Source organism: Tasmannia lanceolata, unplaced genomic scaffold (genome assembly GCF_043159265.1).
Source record: "Tasmannia lanceolata isolate RefF3 unplaced genomic scaffold, GAP_Taslan_0.1 ptg000006l, whole genome shotgun sequence".
NCBI lineage: Eukaryota > Viridiplantae > Streptophyta > Magnoliopsida > Canellales > Winteraceae > Tasmannia > Tasmannia lanceolata.
Genome location: NW_027518683.1, coordinates 13,583,626 through 13,611,424, shown reverse-complemented (window position 1 = coordinate 13,611,424; position 27,799 = coordinate 13,583,626). Strand labels below are relative to the sequence as shown.

At 39.2% G+C, this 27,799-nt stretch overlaps 1 protein-coding gene and 1 long non-coding RNA gene across 3 annotated transcripts; one reads left to right on the top strand and one right to left on the bottom strand.

Annotated features, from left to right (window-relative positions):
* Nucleotides 1–23,578, top strand: LOC143879793 (RING/FYVE/PHD zinc finger superfamily protein). 2 transcript variants are annotated; one of them, XR_013251390.1, is made up of 9 exons: nt 1–220; nt 2,938–3,272; nt 3,466–3,551; nt 3,748–3,894; nt 5,506–5,608; nt 6,598–6,710; nt 19,032–19,129; nt 19,599–19,724; nt 23,174–23,578. XR_013251390.1 is itself a non-coding variant. In XM_077382382.1 (8 exons), exons 2-7 carry the CDS (start codon nt 3,026–3,028, stop codon nt 19,122–19,124), a joined length of 789 nt encoding a protein of 262 aa, XP_077238497.1. In that variant the 5' UTR covers nt 1–220; nt 2,938–3,025; the 3' UTR covers nt 19,125–19,129; nt 23,174–23,578. The 2 variants fall into 2 exon arrangements, 1 of the variants encoding a protein (XP_077238497.1); XM_077382382.1 differs by lacking the exon at nt 19,599–19,724.
* On the bottom strand, nt 23,510–27,790 carry LOC143879794 (uncharacterized). Its single transcript, XR_013251391.1, has 3 exons — nt 27,346–27,790; nt 25,513–25,613; nt 23,510–23,841 (listed from the first exon to the last, which is right to left on the bottom strand). It is a non-coding gene; the product is annotated as an uncharacterized LOC143879794 (long non-coding RNA).
* Between the last annotated feature and the right edge of the window lie 9 nt (nt 27,791–27,799).

The window sequence follows — 27,799 nt, the reverse complement described above, 5'->3', positions numbered from 1 at the left end:
TTATTTTTGATTATTAAACACGGTTGGTAATGGTACCCGGTCCGGAGTCTGCCGTCCACGCTCCCATTCACATTTTTTCTCTCCTCATTCTCTTCAAAACAAAATCAGAAATCTCACAGACTAAACCCGAGAAATCTCTCCTTAAAAAAGTTTCTCTCCAGATCTTAAAATGTTCTTCTCGTGGAAAGCTCAAAAACCCTCGAATTCTTCCTGAAACCAGGTAGTTTCTCAATCAATCTCATTTAATTTCAAGAATTATCTCATTTTTTTTCTTCGATTTCATAATCAGATTGCAGTGCTTGTTTCTTTAAAATCAATTTTTTTTGCTTTTTTCTCAAGTTTTATGATCGTAGCTTCGGCCTTCAGTTACCTGATTTGTAGTTCTAAGATCGGATTTGTTTGTTTTGGATTTGCTTTACTTTCACTACATGTTTGGGATAGGTATAAGGACGAACCGATACTGTTCGCTATTAATTTCCTGTTTTGCCTTAATTTTGGACTGAGGGAAATGATATTGCCGTTTTTAGAGAATCAAGGGTAATAAATGTGGACATTTTGATCATAGGTCCTTGAATACAGTTGCAAATATGTATTTGATGCGTTCTGTTCGGAGAATCGGATTTTTTTTATTCTTACTATTGCTATTATTGTTTGGTTTTACTTGTTCTTTAAATGATGGTATAATTCTTTTGTTTGATGGCATCTGGATTTCTCGCCATGTTCTTTAATCGAGAAATGGGAAATAGCATTTGAATTGTGTACTTTTGTTGCCTTAGTCCCTAACTAATATGCATACTAAGTCAAAGAAGCCAAGAATGTACAAGGAATAGGTTATTTCTTCATTTTGAGGAATTAATTTGGAGAGAGAGAGAGAGAGAGAGAGAGAGAGAGAGAGAGAGAGAGAGAGAGAGAGAGAGAGAGCTGAAAATTGACTCCCATATCTGCTAATATTTTGCTCCCCTGTGCATGGGAGAGACTTTCTCTCCATCAGCGTGTAAATTCACTCTCATATCTACGAATGATCGTAACAGCCAAATCGCCTCTAACCTTGGTTGTCCCATTTACCAAAAAGCAGAACGCCCTTCGATCTTGTACCCGGGACAAGCCAAACCATGGTTATGTAAAGCTAAATAGGGATGACCGAGCAGCAATAGGTGGCATCCTTCGCGATATAAACATTCTTGGCACTTTTTCCATCAACACCGCCCCCAAAGCCATTCACGAATTAGAAATTGGTGCCATACACAAAGGCTTCCTTCTAGCAAAGGAAAAGGAAATTGCAAACATCTGGGTGGAATCAGACTCGCTGATAGCAGTAAATGTTATAAACGGCACTTTCAACTTGTCCTGGAGAAAGATTCCCATGCTGGATGAGATTAAAACTACCCTCGCCCACTTTAGGCAACGGGCAATATCCCATACATGGAGAGAAGCAAATGCCGCAGCCGACTACCTCTTGAAGTTTGACTGCCCATGCAACGGCGAGGACATCCCGCTTCCCCTTATCCCTGCTCCAGTTTTGGAAATTGTATCTAGAGATGCAAATGGAGAATGCTATAAAAGTTTTTAATTCTTTTATTTCTATCAAATGAACTGGTAAGGATGTGCCTAACCCCAACTTACCTATAAAAAAAAATGCTCAGAGTACTTGGTTAGATATTTTAGGTGCATTGTTGTAGAAACTGAACATGGAGAATAAGAGAGAGATAGAGGAGAAGAAAAATAGGAAAGAAAGATATAAGAGGAGAATGAAAGGAAGGTCATGGAATTGGGCATGCATCCATCATGGAGCATCATTGTTTTATTTCTTACATGAGATTGTAAAAAGAATTAAATGCTCTTAGGTGATAGTATGTGTCATGTGACATAAATATGGAACACATAAAGAGGGCTAGAAATAAAACACGAAACTAATGTATCTTTCAAGACTCACTCTCAAGCTGGTGCATAAATGTTGAACATATCCAGCTTGCGAAGAATGTCTTGAAGTCAACTTCGAAAAACAACTTTGGTGAGAATTTGGACGAGATGACCTTCCAATCTGATGTAGGTAACAATAATAATCTTGGCCTTCACCTTTTCCCTAAGAAAGTGACAATCAATGAGTATTTGAATCTTGGAGCTGATGACACGTGCTCTCTGTTACGTTCATTTTCAAGCCCTCCTGCCAGTTATCCTTTGCTGTGGAGGTTGACATTAGGAACTGGATCCAAGATTTCAATTTTCGGTTTCAGTATGCGTTTCAGTCATGATGTCAATGAAATTTGGGTGGAAATTTCGGTAGACATCTTGCAAAATTACGGAAAAGCATGGAAAAATATGCAAATGACGGAAATTTATAAATAGACACTAAAAAACCATCACATAAACAAAAAATCCACATATAATGGTTTAACAACATTGAACAACTCGTGACATGCGTTGTTGTGCATGTCTGATAATTCAATACATACCACATTTTGCATTTAATTCATATAAATTTTTATACATGCTACATACACCACATTTCGCATGCAATTCATATAAAAATAATTACGTAACACATAGGGACATCGTTTACCACTAATACGCTTACGGTTTCGGTATGTGTTTTGATGGGGATGGAAACGGAAACATTTCGTTCGATTTGTCGATTTCGGAGGAAATTAAAACTATGATTGGATCATGAGTGTTTACAATCTTCATTTCTTTTTATATGCTGGATGAATTATATTATTAGGAGCCTTGGTAAGCATTCTTGTAATATGTAAATGATGATTTACAAAATTACAAGTAACTTGCCTGTGTTTTGACTTCTGACCTAATTTTGAAACTCAGGTATTGTTTGAGCAATCTAGTTTTTGTGCTCTTCAAAATTTACTTTATACATAAACATCTTCTTTAGTATTTTGTGTGAAATTTGGTTCCTGAATGTTGTTCCATCTTCTCTGTTTGCAGGATTTATCTTTTCCTTTTAAATGCTTAGCAGGATTGACCACTTCAGTGATGTCTGGCACAGTCATACCGTGATTGGAAATCTTTCGCAATGCAGTTGGCATCAACTGATAGCCAAGAAGAAACTGATAACCAAGAAGAAGAAACTTCAGAGACTGCACCCATTTTACCTTTTAATGTGCTCAAATCCAAGGAATCTCAATCTTCATGTGAAATTAGAATTGATTTTGATGATAGCTCTGTGGTGGAAAATGATCGTCAAAGCCTTGATATTGATGAATGTTGCAATTTGGTGAATGACGACCAACCACAATGTCGTATTTGCCTTGATATTGGAGGTCCTTACCACCTATCCCGTATTCCCTTCGCTATTTTAAGTTCTCACTGGAATCCATCACCAGCTGTGGAACATCTTATTTCGTTGAAGAAAAGTCTTTATGGGATAAATTGCTGTACATTTTGGTATTTTTTGTTGCTGGGAAGTTTTTCCACTGTTTGGTTATATTGAAGTAGTCGCCTCTCTTTGCATAGGTGATGACATGATTGCGCCCTGCCATTGTAGAGGTACTCAGAAGTACGTGCATCGATCCTGTCTCGATAATTGGAGATCGACTAAGGTAATGGCTATGGCTCTTCATTGAGTTTTGCGATGCTAGTGGCTGGGACCTAGAAACCTACCAGTCAGAGTTTGTTTGACTAGTTGGGAAGCATTATTTATTTTATGTTCTCTTTTCACCCTATGTAAGCCTTCAGAAATTTGGCATTGATCCTTGACTGTATTAACTCATTTGCGATTTGCTTCATTGATGGCAGGAGGGCTTTGCTTTTGCCCACTGTACTGAGTGTAAGGCTGTGTTCATTTTACGCACAAATGTGCCACCTGATCGCTGGTGGTTGAGGTTGAAGTTCCAGTTCCTCGTTGTTAGGGACCATGCATTAATTTTTTTTATTGTTCAGTTGGTAAGACTACAAACTTTTTCATATTCACAGAGTTATCTTGATAATTATTCTGTTGAGGTTACTGGAAACATTAGGTTTTGGGCTAGTTGTTATTACAATATTTTACAGTTCATAAGACAGAAACAATTTACACTACTTAAATGTAAATGTTATTTTCTGAAGCTGTTGCAAATCTCATTCAAAACGTCACAAACTTTATTTATTCATAACATATCTACAAACTCTTGAATATGCAATGGAGACAGTGTCCAGTTCTGCCCTCTAAAAAATTTCTGTTTAACTGTATTTTTGTATGGTAATTGGATCCTACTTTTAGAGCTTCAGTAGCTCCATCCAAGGTTTTGAATTTCGTCCGAAATCTGAAATTTCGGATTTCGGTCAGGACCGAAACTGAAACGTTCTGAAACCGAAATTGTCGAAATTTTGGAAATTCCGGCGAACTTTTGGATAAAATATTAATTCTTTAATTCTTTACAGAATTTCAGCCTAAATTACTGAAATTTCGGCCCCAAACACCGACATTTCGAGCCCTTCTACCGAATTTCGGTTTCGGTGAGGACTGAAATTCCCCCCAAAACCGAAATTTAAAACCTTGGCCCCATCTCTGATTGGAATTTAAACCCAATATAAGTGCAATGTAGAAGGGGGTACTTCAGTAGCTACATTGGAATAAGCAGTTTCGTGATTTAGAATCCCTGCATTTTCTGAAGCTCTGTGAGCAACTGGTTAACAGTCATTGCATGCATAATAACTTTTTCACATCATCCAGCTGCATCAAATAGAAGCATGGTTTTAAATTTCGCTTTCGGTCGCCACGGAAATGGAAAATATTGGTGGAAATCCTGTACAATTACGGAAACATATGGAAACATATGCAAATGAGAGAGTTTTAAGTCAAAACTTCAGGAAATGTTAGAATAAGCAAAAATACACACTTAAAAACCATCACATAAGCAAGACTTGCAGGATGAACCAATGTGAATGAGTGTAAGCTTCGTTGCCCGAACACTATCCATAATGGTTTAACAACATCAAACACCTAGTGACATTCGTTGTCGCGCATGTATGATAATTCAATACATTCCACATTTATTTAATATATAATACATATAAATATTTATAAACAACACATACACCACACATCCATGCAATTGATATAATTATAATGGTATTTTCTAGTGACCATCTTAGAAGGCATTTCACGGACCGGCTATTGCATGAGAGGGCAGCCACATAGCAACAGATTTTGTCTTATTCACAGATTTTGTCTTATTCATTTAATTCATCATATGTGGCTGCCCTCTCATGCAACAGCCGGTCCGCGAAATGCCTTCTGCGATGGTCCCTAGCAAATCCTAATTATAATTATAATTATGTAACACACTAATATAGTATACCACTAATAAACTTATGATTTTGATTTCGGTATGCGTTTCGGTGGAGATGGAAACAGAAACATTTTGGTCATTTCGTATCAGTTTCGGTCAAAATTTAAAACTATGAATAGAATTTTTTGCTTAGATAGTAGCGTGCATCTTCTAGTTTTTACTGTCAAAGGTGAGGATTTTTTAGCATTTTTTTAAAACTTCAATGTTTTGCGAATTCTTACAGATTGTGGCATTCTTGGGTTTGCTGGTTTATAAGTTCTATGGAGAGGAGTTGCGTGAAATGTTCGGTTATGAAGAGCATCCATATGGATTTTATACCGTGGCAGGTATGCTTGCATTTGGCCACTATCCTTCTTTCTATCTCTGCAAACAGCCACCATGCGTTTGTATGTGTATAGAATAATAGAACATGTGTATGCATGCTTAGTTGTGTACGTACATAGATGCTTCCAATATCATGCAAATATGGATATGCTTATAGCTATGTTTGTGTTTATTCCATGAGTTACTGAAATTTGAGCTGAATGTTCTTGTTTGAAAGTTTGCAAATGCATAAAAATTTGCTGCTTCTACATGCACATGCATGAAATTTACCCCTTTATGCTATAATATTTGAGCTGAGATTGTTGAAATGCAAGAAAATGTAAACAATAGAAAGATATGTGTTGATTTAAATCCTGGCCTTTTTATGTGATCTTAATCTGGAAAGAAGAAAATTGTGGGAAGATAACGACTTTCATTCATTCATAAATGAGCTATTACTGCAACTTATATACGCGCATATACAAATGACAAAACCTCCCTTAAAGAAGGGTATTTGACCCTTTATATTGACATGTTCACCTCTTATCCTTTTAGCTGGTTTGTAACACGGTTGGTCATCATGATTTAAAATGTTAGGAGTTTTCAAACATTTTGATTTACCACTTAATTTATAGACGTTGAATGCTTATTTTTAAAAATTAGGTCATTTTGACACATAAAACAATTTTAATTGAAGATAGAGGTAAATATTATCATCTCTCTCTCTCTGCATACTTATTGTGCTGATGAGAATTCATAAATGCATTTTGATTGAAGATAGAGGTAATTAGCCCCTTATGATGTCTTTAATCAAGTTGGGCATAATCTTGGATTAGTTCCATGCATTGCTTCACTCTTTAGATATAAAATAGCTTTGGCTCCTATCTGCCTGGAAGCTTATAGAGAGTTTCACGTACTATGTAGTGTTCTTTGATGGCCTCTCAGTTTACTCATTCATGTTTTATCTTATACTGCGATTCTAATATTATCTGTTTTTCTTTGAATTTTTCAGTCTTGGCTGTTATTTTGGTGGGATTGCTCTATGGATTCTTCATAGCCATAATCTGTGGGCAGAGGATCAATGAACGCCACTACCATGTTCTGGCGAAACAAGAGCTAACAAAGGTTCAGTAATTTATGCTTCAACTTTATGGAAAACTTCTGATGATTCCCTACTCAAAAAATTGATTGAAACCATACCGACACTCGAAATGGCAGTGTAGTCTAGTTCTTTTCACATGTGCGCTCTCAGATAGATAGTGACTAAATTTTATGAGCCATAGTACAATGAATGCCCTGACTTATTCTACCTGAAGAGCACAAGTGTGTATACACCTAGAAAGTTGAACATTTTCTTATGAAGTTATGCACCCTTAGGAAATTTGTTGGACAAGGTGGCTATAAAGTACTGTAGAAGCGTTTTCTTTTTGCTTGCTAAGTTGATTTAGGCAGATTGAAACCTGTTTCACAAAAGACGCTCAACGGGGCTATATTCGTGACCTCTCTCACAAAGAGGGAGCTGTCCTTGCCATCTGACTACTGAGGGCATTCTCAGTATGTGGAAGCCATCATATAAATTCAGTAAGTAAGAGTCAGGGCAGGACTAAGGTAGAAACATTTCAGCACCAGTAGCAAAATTAGGTGAACTGCATCAAGAGTATCACCTGTGTTTTGTATTCCCTTTTTATTGAGAAGTTTAAGAACAAGCTATTGGATTTGATGCAACCTTTTAAGCAAAATTTTGTGGATGTGTATCTTCCAGAATTGGATCCTACTGCATTAATTTCTTTTCCAGATCGTGTTTTATTTACATGATGAGGATGTTGGAATACATGGAAATTTAAGAACAAGCTATTGGATTTGATGCAACTGTTTAAGCAAAATTTTGTGGATGTCTATCTTCCAGAATTGGATCCTACTGCAGTAATTTCTTTTCCAGATCGTCTCATTTAGATGATGAGGATGTTGGAATGCATAAAATTTAGGAACATGCTATCGGCACCTATATTCCTCGGATAGGACTGATCGTCCGGTCCCAAAGGAGGTGGAGTTTGATTGTCTGCGTGAGGAGGATAAAAAAGGCTTGAAACCCCTTTCACGGAGGAAGAAGTAGAAAGAGGAGTACTCGATTTCACCGTGCATTTTTCCAACATTGTTGGGAGTAAGAAGACATACTGAGATTTTTTAAAGAGTTCTATGAAGGAATGGAGCTTGGTAGGGGAGCCAGAGCAACTTTCTTAGGGTTGATTCTCAAAGTAAAAGGGCTGCAACCAAGGTTTTAAATTTTGGTTTCGATACCGGTTTCGGACCCCCCGGAAATCGAAATTTCGGCCGAAATCTGGCAAAACAAAGAAAACAGTATTTTAGTTTATATAAAATTTTGGTAATTTCGGTAAAATATTAAAATAATTAAAAAAAAACAGGTTTTTTGGGTGAAATTTCAGAAAAAACGAAATTTCGACCGAAATTCTGAAATTTGGCCGAAATAATACCGTTTCGGGTAAGTGTGATTTCGGTGTCGAAATTTAAAACCATGGCTGCAAGTATAGATGAATACCGCCCGATTAGCTTGGTTGGGTGTCTGTATAAGGTGCTAGCTAAAGTTTTGGTGGAGTGCCAGAAAAAGATGTTGCCCAAAATCACATCTCCAAGCCAATGTGCTTTCATCCACGATAGACAAATTTTAGATTGTTCCTTCATAGCAAACGAGGCAGTGGACTACTATTCTAAAATAGACAAAGGGGGGATTGTATGCAAATTGGACATTGAAAAAGTGTACGATCGGGTAGAATGGGACTGTCTGGATTACTTACTAGGCAGAATGGGATTTGGGTCCAGGTAGAGGTCATGGATAAGGAAGTGCGTCTCTTCAGCATGGTTCTCGGTGTTGATTAATAGATTTCCCAAAGGATTCTTCGAAACCTCGAGGGGGCTTAGACAAGGAGATCCTCTATCTCCTTCATCTTTTTGATAGTGGCGGAAACCTTGAGCAGGCTTGTGGAAAAAGGCAAAGCTAGAGGGCTGCTAGAAGGATTTAAAATTGGACAGGAAGGAACATAGATTTCTCACTTGTAGTTTGCGGATGACACTCTCCTCTTTATTTCCCCTGAGCCGATGAAGATTATGAATCTTAAAGCCATATTAAGATGCTATGAAATGGTAACAGGTCAAAGATCGAATTTTCATAAATATAGAGTGTTCGACATCAACATTGCGCATGATGTGGTGCAAGATCTGGCTGGAATTATGGGATGCAAAGTGGATAACTTCCCTTTGTCCTACCTTGGTTTGCCCATCGGAGCGGAGAGACTAAAAAAGCCGAATTGGGATCTTATTGTGGAGAGAGTTGAAGGAGGTTGGATATATATATATATATATATATATATATATATATATATATATATATATATATATATATATATATATATATATATGGAAACAAAACTTAGTTTCAAGAGGTGGTAGAGTGACGCTCATAAAGGCGGTGCTATCAACCTTCCCAATTTACCAATTATCAATTTTCAAGTGCCCTATGAGCATTATAAAAAGATTGGAGCAAATTCAAAGGCGATTTTTTTTTTTTTTTGGGGGGGGGGGGGGTGGTCGGATGAGAAAAGGGGAATTCCTTTGGTTTGTTGGGAAGAAGTATGTAAACCCATTAAGGCAGGAGGACTCAACATAAGGAAAATTAAGGAGGTGAATCAAGCACTTTTGGGTAAATGGCTTTGGAGATACGGGGCAGAGGAGTCACAACTACGGGCTAAAGTGATTGAAAGCTAGTATGGATCCGCTCTAGGACACCGGGAGTAGGAGGATAAATTCAGATACCCAGGGGTGACGATGTGGCGGGATATAATGCAATTTAAGCACAAGTTTCAAGAAGGAATCCGATTCAGGATCTACTCTGGGATCAGACAAGGTTTTCGTATGATAAGTGGTGCTCTCCCCTCCCATTGAAGGAGATTTCCCCTGATATGTTTGCAATGGCAGCGCATAAGGAGTCGCTTGTTAGAAATTGTTTCAAACGCAAAGACAGTAAAGTGATATAGGCTAGCATTTAGAAGGAACTTCTTTGATAGAGAGATTGAGGTGCTGGATAGACTTTTGGAGATGCTAGAAGGGTGCTATATCAAGCGTTCCGGTGCGGATAAGAGGGTTTAAATCTAGAACTCATCTCGAGAGTTCTTCGTCAAGTTTTTCTACACTCATCTTGTGTCTTGCCCTATGCCCTCTAGAGCAGCCAAAGTCTGGACTATCCAAGCGTCGCCTAGGGTGTGCGTATTTGGATGGGTGTTCGTCCTTGAAAGAATTCAGACGGCAGACTTGCTTGGAAAGCGAGAGATGTTGATCATAGACCATTGCACTGTTTGCATTGAGGACAGAGAGACAATTGATCACATATTCATCCACTGCAAATTGACAAGAGAAGTGTAGAGTAACATATTGGCTAGATTTGAAATATACTGGGTATTTCCTGCCAAACTCATAGATTTATTGGAATGTTGGCCAATGGTACCTTGGAGGAAAAAAGTAAAGATACTATGGAATGTAGTTCCTTTAGCAACAATATGGGTGTTATGGAAAGAGAGAAATGCGTGGTTATTCAAAGGGCATTCCAAAAGACCCACATTCCTATACGATAAAGTGATAGCCCTTACAATTTCATGGGTGAAGACTATTCCATGTTTAGGCTCGTTTCGGCCTATGACTTAATGGATGGAAGGAGGTTTGCTATAGCTCAGAATAGGAAATCAAGGTTGTGCAGGATTGGAAGCCTCATACCCTCGTATGGTTGAAGCCCAATTTTTTATGGATCCAGCTTTGGGAATCCATGACCATCTGGAATTGGGGGAGTACTTAGGGATGAAAACAGTTCGATCAGGTGGGCCTTTGCGGGACCAATCGGGGAGGCAGACTCAAGTGAAGTGGAAGTTCGAGCCATACATCAAGGAATTAAGCTCCTTGAAAACGTAGTCATGGATAGACTTGTGGTGAAAGGGGATTCTTACAATGTAATATGATGGCTAGGAGGGTCCCATCCCTACCGGTGGAGATTCGCCTCTTTATTCGATGAGATCCAAGATAGGGTGGGAGAATCAAATCCATATAAGAAGGTCGGCAAATGGAGATGCTGATAGGTGAGGCAGAAGGGGTGTCTCTTCTGAGGGTTTGGAGTTGTATGACTTTCTTCCCCTTTGACGTTTCTCTTTTCTTTCCTTGCCCTACAGGTTATAGCTTGTAGTCTTTGGATGTTCCTCTTAATTCGCTTGTATCGACCATCTTGGTCTTTTCTTTCGTCTTAATGAAATCTTTTACCATTCATTTTTTTTGTGGATGTGTATCTTCCAGAATTGGATCCTACTGCATCAATTTCTTTTCCAGATCGTGTTTCATTTACATAATAAGGATGTTGGAATACATGGAATGGCTCATCCATTATTGTCCCATGTGACTCACAAAAAAATTGTTGACAAAACCCACTAAATGCCACTCTGAGATGAAGAAAATTGATCTGCACCAGACTCCCTATTTTGCCATTAACAAAGGGAAAAAGAAACAAAGAAGGAACTAAAATGCTTATTTAGTAACTTTAAGGTGGAATTGTCATTATGAACATGTTAGATAGGGGGTGCTCTAGTTTAGAGGAAAAGAAGAAACACCATGTTTGAAATCTAATAAGACCTTTGACATAAAATATGGTTAGAGGTATCATCTTTGTTCACCTCTCACTTCTTTTCCTATGATATTTTGTTTCCGAGATAGGAAACAAAAGGGGGAATAAACAAGACAGAGGCTTAATGCAATTTTCTTATCTCTAACCTCCCTAATTATCTCTCCTTTTTTAGGTGGTAGAAATAAGAATAGTGGGTAAAAATGTTAAAATTAAAGATTTTGTGATAGAAAATTTTTTAAGTGAATTGAGGAACACGAAACAGTCAAACAATCCAGCCACTCTCCCTCTTTCATGTTATTGATGTCATTAAGATGCCAAAAGAATGATAATTCCTATGAGTGCCTTGATATGTTACGTTGGTTGGGGAAGCTCAATTTAAAATGAGTGGGAAAATGGAAAGTTCCGTTTTTATTCAAACGTCCAAGGGGTACCATTAAACTCGATAATGTCAAAGTTAGTTTGAGCAGTAATAACTTTTCAAAAACAAACATTTGTGCTGTTAAAAGAGAAATCATGAGAAGATTAGATTTGGTTTCAAGGGTATCCAATTCAAAAAAAAGAAAAAAAGATTGGGTTTCAAGGGTATAGTGGAATTTAGGGACTATTAAAGTGGAAACAAGTGTTTTGTTAGAGGGCTTATGGCTTTTCTTTTTCCTCTGTTTCTCCCCTTCATTGCGAAGGGTGATTCATCTAATGTGATTGGGTGGGACAAGACCGGTTCTAGTAATATTTGTCCGCTCTTGATGTGTTGTTTTTGACATGGTTTCAATTTCTACGGTTCATTTTTCCATAATTCAAGAGAGGATAATGAGGTAGCTGTTAGCTGCTAAATATGTTTGTAGATGGTTGTTATTGTTGTTGATGTTCTACATGATGGATGCGAGAGAAATAGAGAGAAGGAGATGAAGTGAGAGAGGGAGAAAGAGAGTGCGAGAGTTAGAGGAGAAGAGGCGTGAGTCTGGAATATGTTAAAGCATTCCCTCCCCCATACGATATATATTATTTTAATAATAGTCATATTATGACCATTATACCCTTAGTACATTTAGCACTCGACCTCAAGCTGGAAGGTATATATCATACATTCCAAGCTTGTTACAAGAATCTTTCAGTTTTGCACTACCCAATGGCTTCGTAAACATATCTGCAAGTTGATCTGCAGATAGAGTAAACACTGTGCAGATCTCGCCACTCTGAATTCGATGACGACTGAAGTGACAATCAACTTCAATATGTTTCGACCGTTCATGGAAGACTCGATTTTTTGCAATATGAATTGCAGCTCTATTGTCACAATACAACCGTGCTGGAGATGTAGATGAAAAACCAATCTCTGCTAAGAAGGATCAAAGCCATATTAGCTCCCCACTTGTATATGACATGGCTCTATACTCAGCCCCTGCACTTGACTTGGGCACAACATCTTGCTTTTTACTTCTCCAAGACACCAAATTACCTCCTACAAACGTGCAATATCCCGTAGTTGATCTCCTGTCAGCAGGAGATCCTGCCCAATCTGCATCACTAAGACCTTCTACCTTTTCATGTCCATACTTTCTGAAGCATAGACCTTTACCTGGAGTACCCTTTAAATATTTGATAATCTGAATGACAGCAGCACAGTGGGAAGTACGTGGAGCACTCATAAAACGACTAACCATACCAACTGCAAATGATATATCTGGACGGGTGACAGTCAAATAGATTAGTTTCCCAACCAGCCTTCTATATCGACATGGATCATTCAGCAACTCTCCTTGATCAGGAAGAAGTTTAACATCTGGATCCATAGAGGTAGTCGCAGGTTTTACCCCCATTGAGCCTGTCTCTTCTAAGATGTTCAACACATACTTTCTTTGTGACAAAAATAGTCCATGACGAGACCTTGCTACCTCAATACCAAGGAAATATCTGAGCTGGCCCAAATCTTTAGTGGAAAACTCTCATTGAAGAAAGGACTTTAGATTTTGGATGCCAGACTTGTCATCTCTCGTAATTACAATGTCATCAACATACACTATCAGGAGAATATATCCAGAATCAGATTTGTGACTGAACACTGAATGATCAATAGCACACTGCTTCAACGCAAAACGGCAGCACTAAATCGTCCAAACCAAGCCCTTGGCGATTGCTTCAGACCATAAATTGCCTTCTGAAGGCTGCATACTGAATAACACATCTCCCCCTGAGCAACATACCCAGGAGGTTCCTCCATATAAACTTCCTCTCAAAGATCGCCATGAAGGAAGGCATTCTTAACATCAAGTTGATATAGAGGCCAACCACGATTAACAGCTAAAGAGATTAATACTCGTACCGATCGAATTTTGGCTACCGGTGAGAAAGTCTCCTGATAGTCAATGCCAAATGTCTGAGTGTACCCCTTAGCAACAAGGCGGGCTTTGAGACGTTCAATAGACCCATCTGGAAGGTACTTGATGGCAAAGACCCAACGACAGCCAACAGGTTGGGCACCAGAAGGAAGAGAAACCAACTGCCACGTTTTATTGGAGTGAATTGCAGCCATCTCAGCATCCATAGCAGCCTTCCATCCAGGATGATTGAGAGTATTTGTAACTTAGGCAAAGAAATCGAAGACATGCTAGAGACAAAGGACCGAAAAGATGGTAAGAGATGCTCATAAGTAACAAAATTAGAAATAGGATGAGCCACAGTACGTGATCTAGTCCGAGATGCAATAGGTGAATCATGAGTAGGAGAACAAATACCTGAAGGTTGACAATCCGGCTGTGGAAGAGGATCAGTGGGCTGAGATGGCGCTCCAGTCATCAAAAGAACGACCTGACGAGGTCCCCGGGTAAAAGTTTTCAGTTCAGAATCCTTAGGGTCCACAGGAGAACTTGTGGCAACATCTGGAGCACCCCCAGGACCTGGCAGGGAATGACCCATCACTAAAGGAACAGGAAGGCTAGGGATGTCAACATGTAACTGAGGACCTGAGCCAGACAAATAAGGTTGGTCCTCAAAGACTGTAACATCCGCGGAAACATGTCTTTCGAAGGTGAGGGCTATAACATTTATAACCTTTTTGGGTTTGAGAGTAACCCAAGAAAATGCACTTCTCTGCCCGAGGGTCTAACTTGTCAAGTGCTGGAGACAATTTATGAACAAAACACGCACATCCAAAGACACGTGGCACTAAAGGAAACGGATCTCCATTTGGATACAAAACAGAAAATGACGTTTGACCAGATAAAACTGACAAAGGAAGACGATTACTTAGGAAGCATGCCGTGAGGGCTGCATCTCCCCAGTGAATCTTAGGAACCTTCATCTGAAACATAATCGTACGAATCATATCCAACAAATAACGAATTTTCCTTTCAGCGACACCATTTTGTTGTGATATGTGTGCACAGGACGACTGATGAATAATACCATGAGAGGAAAGAAAATCATGAAAGCCATTATCTACAGAAAAATATTCCTTAGCATTGTCAGTACGCAAACAATTAATCGTACATTTAAATTGATTTTCTACCTCAAAATAAAAATTACGAAATGCATTAAACACTTGAGATCTATCTTCAAGTAAAAACAACCACGTGGACCTCAAATAATCATCAACAAATATGAGAAAATATTTATGTCCATTTAACGAAGTAGTTCTAGCTGGACCCCAAACATCAGAATATATAAGCTCAAATGGACGAGACACTTGACTACTAACTCGAGAAGGGAAGGACACACGATGGTGTTTTCCCAGCTCACAGGACTCGCAATGAAAAGATGGAATTGGAGTTGAAACAAATGAAGACTTCCGAAGCATATCCACAGGTGGATGACCCAAACGACAATGCCACTGATAGGCATCCACCGAAGTACGAAGAGCAACACTAGCACTAGCCTGATCAAGGTAGTAAAGGCCATCAATCTCATGGCCCAAGCCAATCCTCGTCCCAGTCTTCATGTCCTGAAAAACACAATGAGAAGAAAAAAGGAAACAGAACAGTTAAGAGACTGTGTTAATTGATGAACAGATAATAAATTAACAGGCAAAGATGAGACATATAGAACGGAAGACAAGTGAAGACCCGTCGAGATGGAGACTACACCCATGCCAAAAACAGGGGATCCATCAGCCAAGGTAACAGTGCGAGGACCCATAGACGGAACAAACTGGAAAGAAGAGAGAATGTTAGGATTACCAGTCATCTGGTGTGATACTCCTGAATCAATGAACCATGGACTAGAAGAACTACCAGAGAGAAAACATGAGGGGCTACCTTAATGCGCAAGTGTGGCAGTGGGCTGCTTTCCTTTGTCCCGGATACGGAGAAATTCCTCATATTCCGCACAAGGGACAACCAGAGTATCAGGCGTCACAGATGGAGCATCAGAAGAAGAAATTCCATCAGAAACAACAGTAGAAGCATTCACAGTTCTGTAGGGACGAAGCTCAGGGTGTAAATCATAGCAATAATCAACGGTATGTCCATCCATACGACAATGAGTGCAAAAAACGGGGCCCACGTCCACGGCCACCACCATCCCGGCCTACCCCTATCTCTCGGCCACGACTACGTCCACCACCATCGCGGTCGCGCCCAAAATGACCACCACCACGACCACGATCGGCCCCAACATATGTCACATGAGCTGACCCATCCACCATAGGGTCACCATGTTGAACCTCTCGCATACGCTGCTCACGGGAGAATACATCGGCCAGGGTGGGAAGCGAACCAGAACTAACAAACTGCTGACGAAGCTGGAGATAGTCAGGTCCCAAAGAATCAAGAAACCGAACAACTCTCATCTCTTCTTGACGCTTTTTAAGAGCCTCAGGATCAACAGTAAAGGGCAACGATAAGTCAAGCTCCTAACAGAGAGCAAGGTAATCATTGTAATGGGACGCTACCGGTTTGTCTCCTCGCTGAAGACCAAACCAATCTGAAAAACGATCACAGATACGGGTCAGATTATCCATGCCGGAATACATCGTAGATGCCTGCTCCCAGATTTCTTTTGAGGACTGAAGATACATCATGGAAGTAGCTATATGGGGTTCCATACAACTCCATAGAAATGAGCGAACCACAGCATCATCTTCACGCCACAGTTCATATGACTTGTCAGTACTAGCCGGAGGAGGCCGCTCAAGAAAACGTATCTTCCTATGGCCAAGTAGATAAGTAGAGATAGCCATCTTCCACGGGGGATAATTTGTTCCATCCAATTTAATGGACGTCATCAAAAGAGGAGGCTCAACATGAGAGTAAGTAGACTGAGCATCATATGACGAAGGACGAGTCTCATCAACCTTAGGAGCAGATAGTTGCCGAGCGGAGGGGTCCACAGATTCCATACCAAGAGCAACACAACAGAACAACCAACAAATATAATCCAACCACAACACACAAAAAGAGAGCCTCCAACACCGCACTCAACAACCTACCACAACAGCTACACTAACACCACCAATAAGTATCACAATCCCCAACACAAGCAACCACACAGCGGGCATAACATATGTAGCAAACCATCCACAAGACAATCACCACAAGTGCGCCAACAACACCAACAACAACCAACCACACATGCAATACATGTACCCTCCAATAATCATCTACGACCAATCACAACACCACCAGCACATTGATCGTAATAAGTACGAACCAAGAACTCATACGAAGAAAAAAAATGGTCTAAATCATAAAGAAAAGGTATGGAAGGTGTTGATTTTTAAAGAAGCGAGGTGATGATTGAAAGGAATCACCCACCTCGATTGTAGAGGTCTCAAACAATTACATAGAGAAGCTAGGGTTAGAGTTTTAGTCAGATTGTGTAGGGTATGGAATGAGGGAACAACACAAGAGGGGTAGAGGAAAGGTGCGGCTAGGGTTAGGGTTAGGTTAAGACGACCGACGGAGATGGGAAGAGAAAACCCAAAAAAAAAGAGGCGAAATAAAAAAATAAGACAAAAAAAGGAGAAGTGGGGGGGGCGGCGGGGGGGGGGGGGGGGGGGGCGAAAATCCAAGAGAGGTAGAGGGATGGGGTTTGACGAGGGTTTGGGTTAGTATGGCTAAATGATTAGGGTTGAAATCAAAAACCCAAAAAAATAAATAAATTGAAGAAGGGAATAATGAACCTTTTTGTTGATGTGGATCTCTCACACCATCAGCTTTGATACCATGTTGATGTTCTACATGATGGCTGAGAGAGAAATAGAGAGAAGGAGATGAAGTGAAAGAGGGAGAAAGAGAGTGCGAGAGTTAGAGGAGAAGAGGCGTGAGTCTGGAATACGTTAAAGCATTCCCTCCCCCATATGATGTATATTATTTTAATAATAGTCATATTATGACCATTATACCCTTAGTTCATTTAACAATTGTTATTTAACTCTTAAGTGTTGCCTGCCTTTTTTTCCTGGTTTGTTTTTGGTCCACTTATTAACATTAACAGTTAATAGAAACCATAGGTTATGATGGTGAATCTTCGAAGCAAAGTATGTCTACCATATTGTTTCAGGCTTGTAGTGTTCTTTTTTCAGTCGTTGTTTCATCCGGAAATTGAGCCTTTAAGCTCCTTGTCCATATCTGGAATTTCCCTACTTACGTGCATTACATCACAAATTCTGGGCAGTGACTTTTGGTTCTTTCTTCCATCTTTCTTTTCTTAGATCGATCCTTAGAACTCGATTGGTCCCTATCGCCTTTATATGCGGCTATATGTATCCAGTAAGCTGCCCTTATTAGTATGGCATTTTCTCATTCCTTTTTCATAGGCATTGAATGGACCGGTGATTGTCTTTCTGTCTTTTTTTTAATGACACCGGCGGTTGTCTTTCATTCTCAGATTTACCTTATATAATTAGATTTCTTCAGTCTCTTCTTATATTTCCTTCCAAAATTTGAACATATTGAAAGAAGAGCTTTCAGTTTGTTGATGCCATGGACAAGCTGGATGAAGCAGCAGTGGGAAAGTTGGTAGTAGATTTATGAAAAAGGGGACTGGCAGTTGATTATGAGAGGCTGTATTGGGAATGAAATGAGCAACTGAGGAGTACTTAGTTCTGATTGAGGAGACCTTATGAGGATAATAATGGTCTACCCCCCAACACCACCCCCCTTTCGGTTTGTTTTTACTTTTTAATTCACATGTGAAGTTGATGTCCCTGATGTTCTGAATTGAGTAAAGCATGTGAGGAATACCAAACCATCCACCTTGGATATCCAAAAGAATCTGCCTGCAAATGACCTTGCTGAGAATGCCTTTTTAAGGAGCTAAACTAGCTTACATTTTAGAGACAATTGATATTATTAAAGTGCCGTCTCTGATATTCAAGCTTATTACATGAAGCACCAATGAGGGGTTGGCAAGACAAGGTGTGGACTGATGTGAGCTTGTAATGGGGGTGACAGTGCAACTATGTAATCTGCCCTAGCCTTAATTTTATTGTGTTTTCTTCTCCTTTTTTTGGGATGAAATTATATCCTCTCTTTCGCAATTTTGTTTGTTTTACTGAAGGTTTAATCTGTTATTAGTAAAAAGAAATGTTCTTCAAGATGAACAAATCTCTCTCTTACCATTCAAATCTCTCTCTCTCTCTCTCTCTCTCTCTCTCTCTCTCACACACACACACACACACACACACACACATCATTAATTGTTTTCAGAAGTCATCTTGTCTGACTCATAACATGTCTTTGTATTGATCAACATTCAGTGTAGATATTTAGAGATCATGATACCCAAAGTTTAATTGAGTTCTTGGATAGTGGAATCTGAAATTGATTTCATGGCAGGAGTATGTGGTAGAAAGTCGAGAAGATAACAAGAATCCTCCGGAGCTTGATCCTCGTCATGCCACAGAGCTAAGGATGTTGGGACTTTATTAAGTGAAGTAAGTGTCTTCTATCATCTTCTTTGGTAAGCAGATTCTTCATGCATATTTGTTTTCAGCATCTCATTTCGTTTTGCATGATAAAAAACTTACATGTCAAGTCATTGATTCTCTTCATTCTTCGGTTTCCTTCGACATACTACTAATATACCACTCATTTTTCTTCAGCTATTGAGTCTCCACCTTTTCTTTATTCCGAAAGGAAAGATGAGAACGCACAACTCCACTTTCTGTTTAAAATTTACTTTCTTTCCTTCTCATGGTTCCCAAAAATATGCATACCTTTTTATGATGGTAATTGACTGCTTTTGAACTGACCAGTCTGACAAAATTCAGTCTAATCCAACAAATTACTGTAACAACCGCTAGATTCACCTGAGTAGATCCTATTCTCTTTGTACAGAAAAATATACAAATTATTTTCTTCCCTAAGAGGTCACAGTGAGATTTATTCATCCCCTTTTTTCAGGTTTCAGTGCCAGAAAACTTTAGATCTGCTTGTTGTTCATTCAGATCTTGCTGCCTTCTCTGTTATTCCTCCAACGGATTCTGATTTTTTGAGGAGCACCCGGGTTTCTTTCTTGATTCCTTTAATGTAAGGCTCAGATTTAACGTTTAGTTATTTCTTATGTTATCTTTCTGCCTTGCTTCTGCTAGTTATCCTGGCTTTACCTGAATTTTGTGTGTCTGTTTTCTGGAAAAGAAAAAGAAGAGAATTGCACATTTCAGCCTCAAATTATGTCACATTCAACCAATATATTAAACAATGGATACTTCAACCTTCCCCATTAGAGCCTACAGAGCCTCTAATTTTGTTGTTCGTTGTGATTAGAGGATCTCTGGTGCAAGTCTTCCGAGTTTAATCTCTTATGGACATAATGAACCTTCTTTTTTCCCTTTCTATTTCAGTAGTTACTTATTGTCTGGTGATTTCTTAATTCCCACTATTTTGATGGGAGCTGATAAATCCACCCCCTATTGGCCACCCCTATCTCCAGTTGGTGGCGGTAACCCCAACCCCCATCCTATGCATACATCAGAAGCCATAGAATTTCTTTCAAAATTATAAGAAAGAGCCAAGATGAGAAGAAAAAGTAACAAAGAATAAAAAAAGGAAGAAGTCAGAGGAAGGGAAATGGGTTTCTATTGCTCTAATTGGTTAGCTAGTTGGTTTGGTTGGCCGGCTTGAGTTGAAGCTTGAAGTGACAGGTTGGACAGGAAAGTCACAGGCTGCTGTTGGGCTTACTCATTTAGGGCTAGTCTATCCTTCCTTCCAGTGGCAGCAAAGTAAGGACTAGGAGGCGATGAAGCGAGAGGAAAGCCGAAAGGACAGGTTTGTTAGCTAGAAAGGGAAGGGCCTTGCCTTGGCAGAGCCTCATTTCTTCTTAGGGTTGGGGATCTCCATCACGTACTTCTTAGGGTTGGGTTTCCATTGCTCTACTTTTTGCATTTACCTTGGCATTGCCTCATTTTTCTTAGGCTTGGGGATCTCCATCACGTACTTTTAAGGGTTGGGTTTCCATTGCTCTAGTTTTTGCATTTGCCTTGGCAGTGCCTCACTTCTTCTTAGGGTTGTGGAGCTCCCCGTTACACTTTCGCATTCATTGCATCCCCTTCTCCAGCACACTCACCCAGTGTTTTGAAAATCGTACGATTTCTGATTTGAACCGTACGATTCAAATCGGATCGTACCTTCAACGATTTGAATCGGCCCCTAAAATCGTTTTTCCAATGAATAGTTCGACTCGAGATTGAATCGTACGATTCAGATCAGAAATCGTACGATTCAATTTCTTACCTAGTTTTTTTATAAAGAGTGGGCCCCGCAACTTAATAGGAAAGGCATTCACGAGTTTTTTTTAATTCTCTCAACTTTTGCCTTCTTTCGTTGACTCTAGGATTTACGAGAGCTCAAAAACACCCAAAAAACATCAGTTTTAGGGTTCAAATTTGCTGATTCATTTGATCTTTAGGGTTTCTCAACAAACCGTCCAAGCAAGAAGAAGATAAGAGTAAGCTATTTTCCCTCCTTTCTGTTTTTTTTTCTCCTCAGCCCTGTGTTTTGGATTTTTCTCCAATCAGTTCTTAAAATCCAAAACAAACAGGGCCTTGGGCCCTGTTCGTTCAAGATTTTTGCAACCAATTGCGAGCCCAACACCAGTTATAATCTTTTGGCCCTGTTTCTTTTGGATTTTGAGAACCGATTCGACCCCTCTTGCGATTTACGATACGATTCCGATTTTCAGAACATTGCACTCAACTATGCATATCTCATATCCAATCAAACAAAACGAGAGGCCCATGAATAATCTACTAGCTATTTTTACTATTACTAAATCTATTAGTTACCATATTTATCTAGTTGAGTTGTTTTTATTATCTCATAGAAAGATCGAGTCAAATTAGGAGTCTTTCTTTACTTTGAATTTAGGTCGGTAATGGTAATACAGGGGTGTAACAGCAGAAAATTGAAAAAAATAAGAAAATCTTTGAATTATAATCTCATGTTTATAAATTAAAAAAAACAAAAACAAAACAGAACTCATGTTTATATGTAGAGCAACATCTCCATTGAGCGATGTTGTGTTGCGTGAGCTGCATAGCACCCCCACGGGAGGTCATTCCGGGGTGTACAATACATTGAAGAGTGTCAGCTATACTTATTATTGGAAGGGGCTTCAACAAGACGCTCATTGGTTAATGGAAGAATGTGACATTTGCCAACAAAATAAAGGGGATACTGTCACATCGTCGGACTTGACGCAGTCTTTGCAGACTCCAGCATTTTTGGGCAGAAATTTCAATGGTGTTCAGCGGTGGAGGGGTGCTTCTTATCATCCCCAAATGGATGACCAAACAGAAATGACTTCATACGAAGCAGTATATGACCCACCCCGCCCCCAGAGAGGGATGAGATTTTACGTGTCTTGAGGGAGAATTTGCAACATGCTCGGCATAGGATGAAACAGCAGGCAGACAAGCACCAGACTGAATGCTAGTTTCATGTGGAAGACACGGTTTATATTCGGTTGCAATCTTATATGCGAACCATGGTGGCAGTCCATAGTTCCATGAGATTATCACCACGATTTTATGGCCCCTGTAAGGTAATTCAACTTATTGGACTAGTAACTCAATAAGATGGAGTTATCTGAGGAAGATATAATACACCTTGTCTTCCATGTTTCTTGCCTCAAGAAGAAGCTTAGATAGCAGTCAGCTCACAGGGGACTCTTCCCACCATGAATGAAGATGGTAGAACACAGTTTGAACCTGTGGCTATCCTGGGCCATCGATTGGTGAATCGAAGAAACCATGCAGGCACATTTGCTAATGGCTGAAAAGGTTGTGCTGCAATTCGTATTCCGATGTTTTGCCCTTTAAAAAAGGAGAGCCTATATCATCATTTTGCCTCCCCATTTTCTATACCACTCTGTCCATATGAAACCAGGGATGCATTTAGTGAGCCCTTGTTACACATGCCCAGCTCAGGAATTTGTGTTTCCACTGCGGCTGTTCAAATACCTAGCTACATTGTCGCGCTTGAATGGGCAAGGATCAGGGCTTACTCACATAGTGCACAGAGGCTGTTACAGTCCCAAGTGGGGGACCTGTGCTTGCCTATGTATGGGACCCAGCCTGGTATGGGACAGATTTAAAAGGCCTACCCTAACATGTTCCATCTGCTCTGGAAGGTATTGGTTAGGTATGAGAGAGAGAGAGAGAGAGAGAGAGAGAGAGAGAGAGAGAGAGAGAGAGGTTGCACGCCCCAACCAGTGATATGGGGCTGCTGCATCCCAACAGGGGATGAATTTTCAGCTCTTTATTTTGATAGAGTTTAGAAATTCTCTTTCAACTCTAATATTAACTCAACTCTCTGTCCCAAAGAGTCCTCTCTCCTTGTTTTCTCTTTTTATTTCATTTTTAAGGCAACCTCCAACTTGCTTGTGACAACTTTTGCCTCCATCGTTAAACTCTGTCTGTCATTCCAGGTCTTTCCAATTAAAGCTGCTGAAAGTTTGAAATCTCTATTTTTTGCTGTAGGGTTTTATTTGCTGAGAGTGGGTGGTGGTATTTATCATGTGCACTGAAATCCGAATAATTTGAGCAGAAGCAGAAGCAGAAACAGGAGCCTGTACCTTTCTACAAATCAATGCGAGGCATATGATCTCTCTGCTGCTGCGTCCTTTCATTTGTTGATAGCTGCAAATGTGAATTCCATAGAGTGTTTTTTTTTGTTTGTGCTTCTTTATCAGAGAGAAGAGGTAAAATTGGCCACATGTACAATGTATAAAAATAGTGTGCTGCTGCTGTTTTGAGTCTATTAGGGTTCCTTAAAAGGGATATATAGAGTATATTGGAGGTCCAGTCTCATTCAAATATCACAGAAAAAACTGCTCACTTCTTGGAAATATTAATAAGAAAATGAACCATTTTGATTCAAGTATATACATAACTCCACAATGCAGTTTACCAGAGTGATATGAGCCCTAATCATCTGTTTATGAATGAAAACAAGCAAATATGGAGTATTTACCAGTGAAATAAAAATGCATTCATAGTCATACAGCAAAAGACAGACTAAAGTACTATTTGATGGGCAGGGTGTGATTCTCTGGGAGAAAGCATGTTACACCATTAGAGCTGCATCTGTACAACTCCCCATCTGTTTTGCTCTTGATAAGTTTGGATATCTACAGAAGTAAAGAGGCCTGCAAATTCCAAAATGGTTAAAAACCACTGTTTAGATTATTAAAAATTTTAAAGTAAATACTTGAAATAGGTGTCAAGAAGCTCAAACTGCTTAATTAGGATAGTGAGTCGATTAAAAAATAAATATTAGAATAAATGAGGGGTTTTGGGTTCTCACAGCTCCACACCAAGTTTGGAAGAGAAGATATAAACAGACAAATAGTTACATTCTAACATATAGATGACATCGCAATCAAGCCCGTCTCGAATGTTAAAATCATCTGCCTTTAGGGTTTGCAGCAACTGAATGGCTAAAGTACATTCATGTCATGTATTAGCTTGGTGTAAATGCAACAATGATGTTTCCTTACGAGTGAATATGATCTATAGGTTAAAGTTCATTTCCTTGAGTAAATTCAAATTCAGTAGTACTTGAAGAAAATATAAAGTCATATGGAAGAAATATAATGTTTGATGGAAATATCAGAAGGAAACACAATGGTTCCGAGGAACTGAGTTGGATTTGAGAGTGGACAGAAATTGTCCACATATGAGCATTCCATTATGCAGCGGAGGGTGATTGGGGAGCATCCTTCACAAGAATCAAGAAGAAATATAACTATTTTCTTTTCTTATACATACCCAGCCTTGGATAACTTTTCTTATGACCATGATGATATGATACGAATGAAAGCTTTGCTTATGGAGATATTATCTTCTCTTCTTCATCTTGATTGGATATCTTGATAGCCTGTTGCTAGGAAGCCCTCAATTATCCTTCTTTCTATCTTGTCGAGGTAATATCCCTACCATTCCTTCTTCTATACTTGTTCGAAAATTTTGATCTTCCCATAAGTGTGATTTTTTATTTGATTCAAGGGTTTTATTCAGAGCATTGATTGGAGTAATATGATTGAGTCTGATCCTGGATCTAATGGCCCGATCATTTGATCCTAGCCATCAACATCCAACAGTTGCTTTGGATTGTTTTTAATTTTGGTGAGATTAACCGTAAGTGTGAATTTCGAAGCATAGAGAAGGGTTGGCTGTAATCTAATTTTAGAGACTTATCTAAAGTCCAAATTTTGCGCACATTTTTAATGGGTTTTTGACAAGTTAAGGATCGATTTGGACTTCCTTTTATGAATTCTATACAAATGGATTTTGGGGCTACAAAATGTGTTGGTAACGATTATGTCCTACACCATTTGAATGGGAAGTCTATAATTCCACTATTCTTATGGAGAATATATATATATGAGAAAAATGTTTGTGCGCTTGAGGCGTTATAACGCCTCCCATTGGTTTAAATGTTTGGGTCCCACATACATGAACCAATGGGAGGCGTTATAACGCCTCAAGCGCAAAATGTTTTGGTGCGCTTAAGTGGTTATAACGCCTCCCATCATTTTTTTTTGTGCGCTTAAGTGGTTATAACGCCTCCCATTGGTTTGCTTAAGCGGGACCCAAACATTTAAACGAATGGGAGGCGTTATAACCACTTATGCGCACCAAAAAAATGGTGCGCTTAAGCGCTCAAACACTTTCTTCTGTAAGGAAACAAAATCTTGCTTACCTAAAAGATAGAAAGTGAGAGAGAGAATGTGCGTCTAATCACCAGCATATGAGTTCAAACAATGCAGCATAAACATTTAGATGTTGTGGCTAGCACCGAAACATATCTCACTCACCCGTGATGCCATTTTGTCAAGAGATGGAAGTCATCCTTCTTCATCCTCGGATTCTGTTGATGTTTTCTTTGAGTTTGTCTCTACAGGCTGTGGAGGAGCAACTGCAGCCAAAACAGAAAGTACATTATAAATTATTGCAAAACACAAACGGACCTTTTTTCTTCTCATAGGTGCAATTGCACATCAAGAAAACAAACAATTGTCATGTGCCTAAAATAAAAAACATAGCGAAACCGACAGTGACTGAAAATGTGGTAAGACGTTTTGAATTTATGGTGAAAATGACTAAAGGAGAAAATTTGTTCAGGGTAATGTGCATACATCAATATATTTAATAGCACAATGATGTTGCAAGCATAATTTTAAATTTCGGGCAAAATATTTCGGTGTCGGTTTGGACCGAAGCCGAAAGTACATTGAATCGGAAAAATACAGGATTTCGCCGAAAATTTCCACGGTTTTCACCCTTATTTACCAAATTTCCACCGAAATTTTAAAAATACCACCAAATAATTCATTATCAACGCCAATAGAAGTAAAAGGCAATAAGATTGATCTATTTGAGAAGATTCCACAAAGACATGAACCAACACTAGACGTTCACATGTTAAGGGCATCAAGGCTGTTTAGAAGAGTATGTTTTTTGGAACAAAACCTCAAGGTTGTTACGAGTATATGACTTTTATTAATCAAATGACAATCTACGTAAAAGACAAAACCTTGTCCAAATGCCCATGGACTAAATCACGAGATAACAGGCAGCAAGCATTCACTAAAATGTGATAATAGACATGAAAAGTCCTACAAAAAATCTACAATGGCCAGGAGATTTGGGATGAATATATTGGCAAAATCATGATACATAAAAACTAATCCAACAACGAAGTTAAATTGGAACAGAAGGAATGAAATTTCCACAGAACGAAAACCGGAAACACCTTCAAGAGACAAACATTTTTAACAAACCAATGAATGAATCCCCTGAAACTGCCATACAACAACGGCATTAAGAATCCTACATAAAAACTTAAAATTGCAAATTAAAAAAAATAAAATAAAAAATCAACAGTTCAGCAAGAACATTTCAATCCAAAACAATATAAACATCAAAACTACACACAGAACACCAAATCACTCAAAACCTTAACCTCAAATTTGCAACATATCAAACAAGAAAGTCACTTAAAAGTTAAAACATGAATAAGCGTGTTCAAGCTTCATCTGCAAACTTTGCATCTGCATCTACGATTCCTCCTAAAAAAAAATAGAACGAAAAGAAAACCCTAGGAATGAAGATCTGGTGTACTGTATACCTACATTCGGAGACATAAAATTGCATATAGAACAGACCAAAACACTAAAAATTTAATCTTCAACCTTCCAACAGATCAATCAAACAAATCCGACACTAATCTTAGCACTTCCAAAGAAAATCAACATTAAAATGCGAAATAATACGAATCAACAGATCAAAACCACCAAACATCGATAAAACCCCCCAAAAGAGAAAAAAAGAAAGAAAAGCAAACCCTAGGAATGGCAGACCTGGCGTGCTAATATCTTCAACGAAATCCAAAAGCCAACAGTACAAATCTAGTCTTCAAACTAGCAATCAAACGACAAAACAAGAAAAAAAATCCTAAATTGCAAAGAGAGAAAAGGACCAAAACACAAAAAATCAAAACGTCAAGCTCGAAACAGATCTAGCAAGCAATTGACCTAATGCGTAAACAGATCTAGACCTCAAGCGCAACCAATTGACCTAATGCATCTAAACCTCAAGCTTAGCAAGCAATTGACCTAATTCATAAACAGATCTGGCAAATTCTATACCTTCAACGAAATATGACGAAGAAGGAAAGCCTCGGATCGAGGAGAAAGATAGGATTTCCTCCTCTGTAAGCGGATTAGCCAACCTCTGGACCAATTCAACAAGGCCGAGGGGGCGATTTCGTGGCGGAGCCCAATAGGAAGAGCCTGGCCGGAAGGGGAGCCATTCCGGAGCCGATCTCTGCGCCATGATCCCGTTAATGGTGTCTTCGAGCTTCCGTAATCCTAAGATCTCGATATCGCTGCTCTCTGATTCGAGATCGATCTCTATTAGGTGAGCTTTTTCCGATCGATTTGAGAGGTTACGGTGGCTTACGAGGCGAGAGGAAGGGGAAAATGGAGATTTGAAAGAGAGAGATGAGTCTCGGATTAGGGTTTGTGAGAGAATTCGAGCCATGGAGAAGATGTTGAGAGACGAAAAAAAAAAACATGTATTGAACGGAAACTGGGAAGGGGG

Bases quoted from the DNA above. Each gene is read 5' to 3' on its own strand.
- LOC143879793 (XM_077382382.1), top strand. From the start codon at position 3,026: ATGCAGTTGGCATCAACTGATAGCCAAGAAGAAACTGATAACCAAGAA. The intron at 3,552-3,747 runs GTAATGGCTATG...CATTGATGGCAG, and splicing joins ATAATTGGAGATCGACTAAG to GAGGGCTTTGCTTTTGCCCA. The intron at 5,609-6,597 runs GTATGCTTGCAT...TGAATTTTTCAG, and splicing joins TGGATTTTATACCGTGGCAG to TCTTGGCTGTTATTTTGGTG.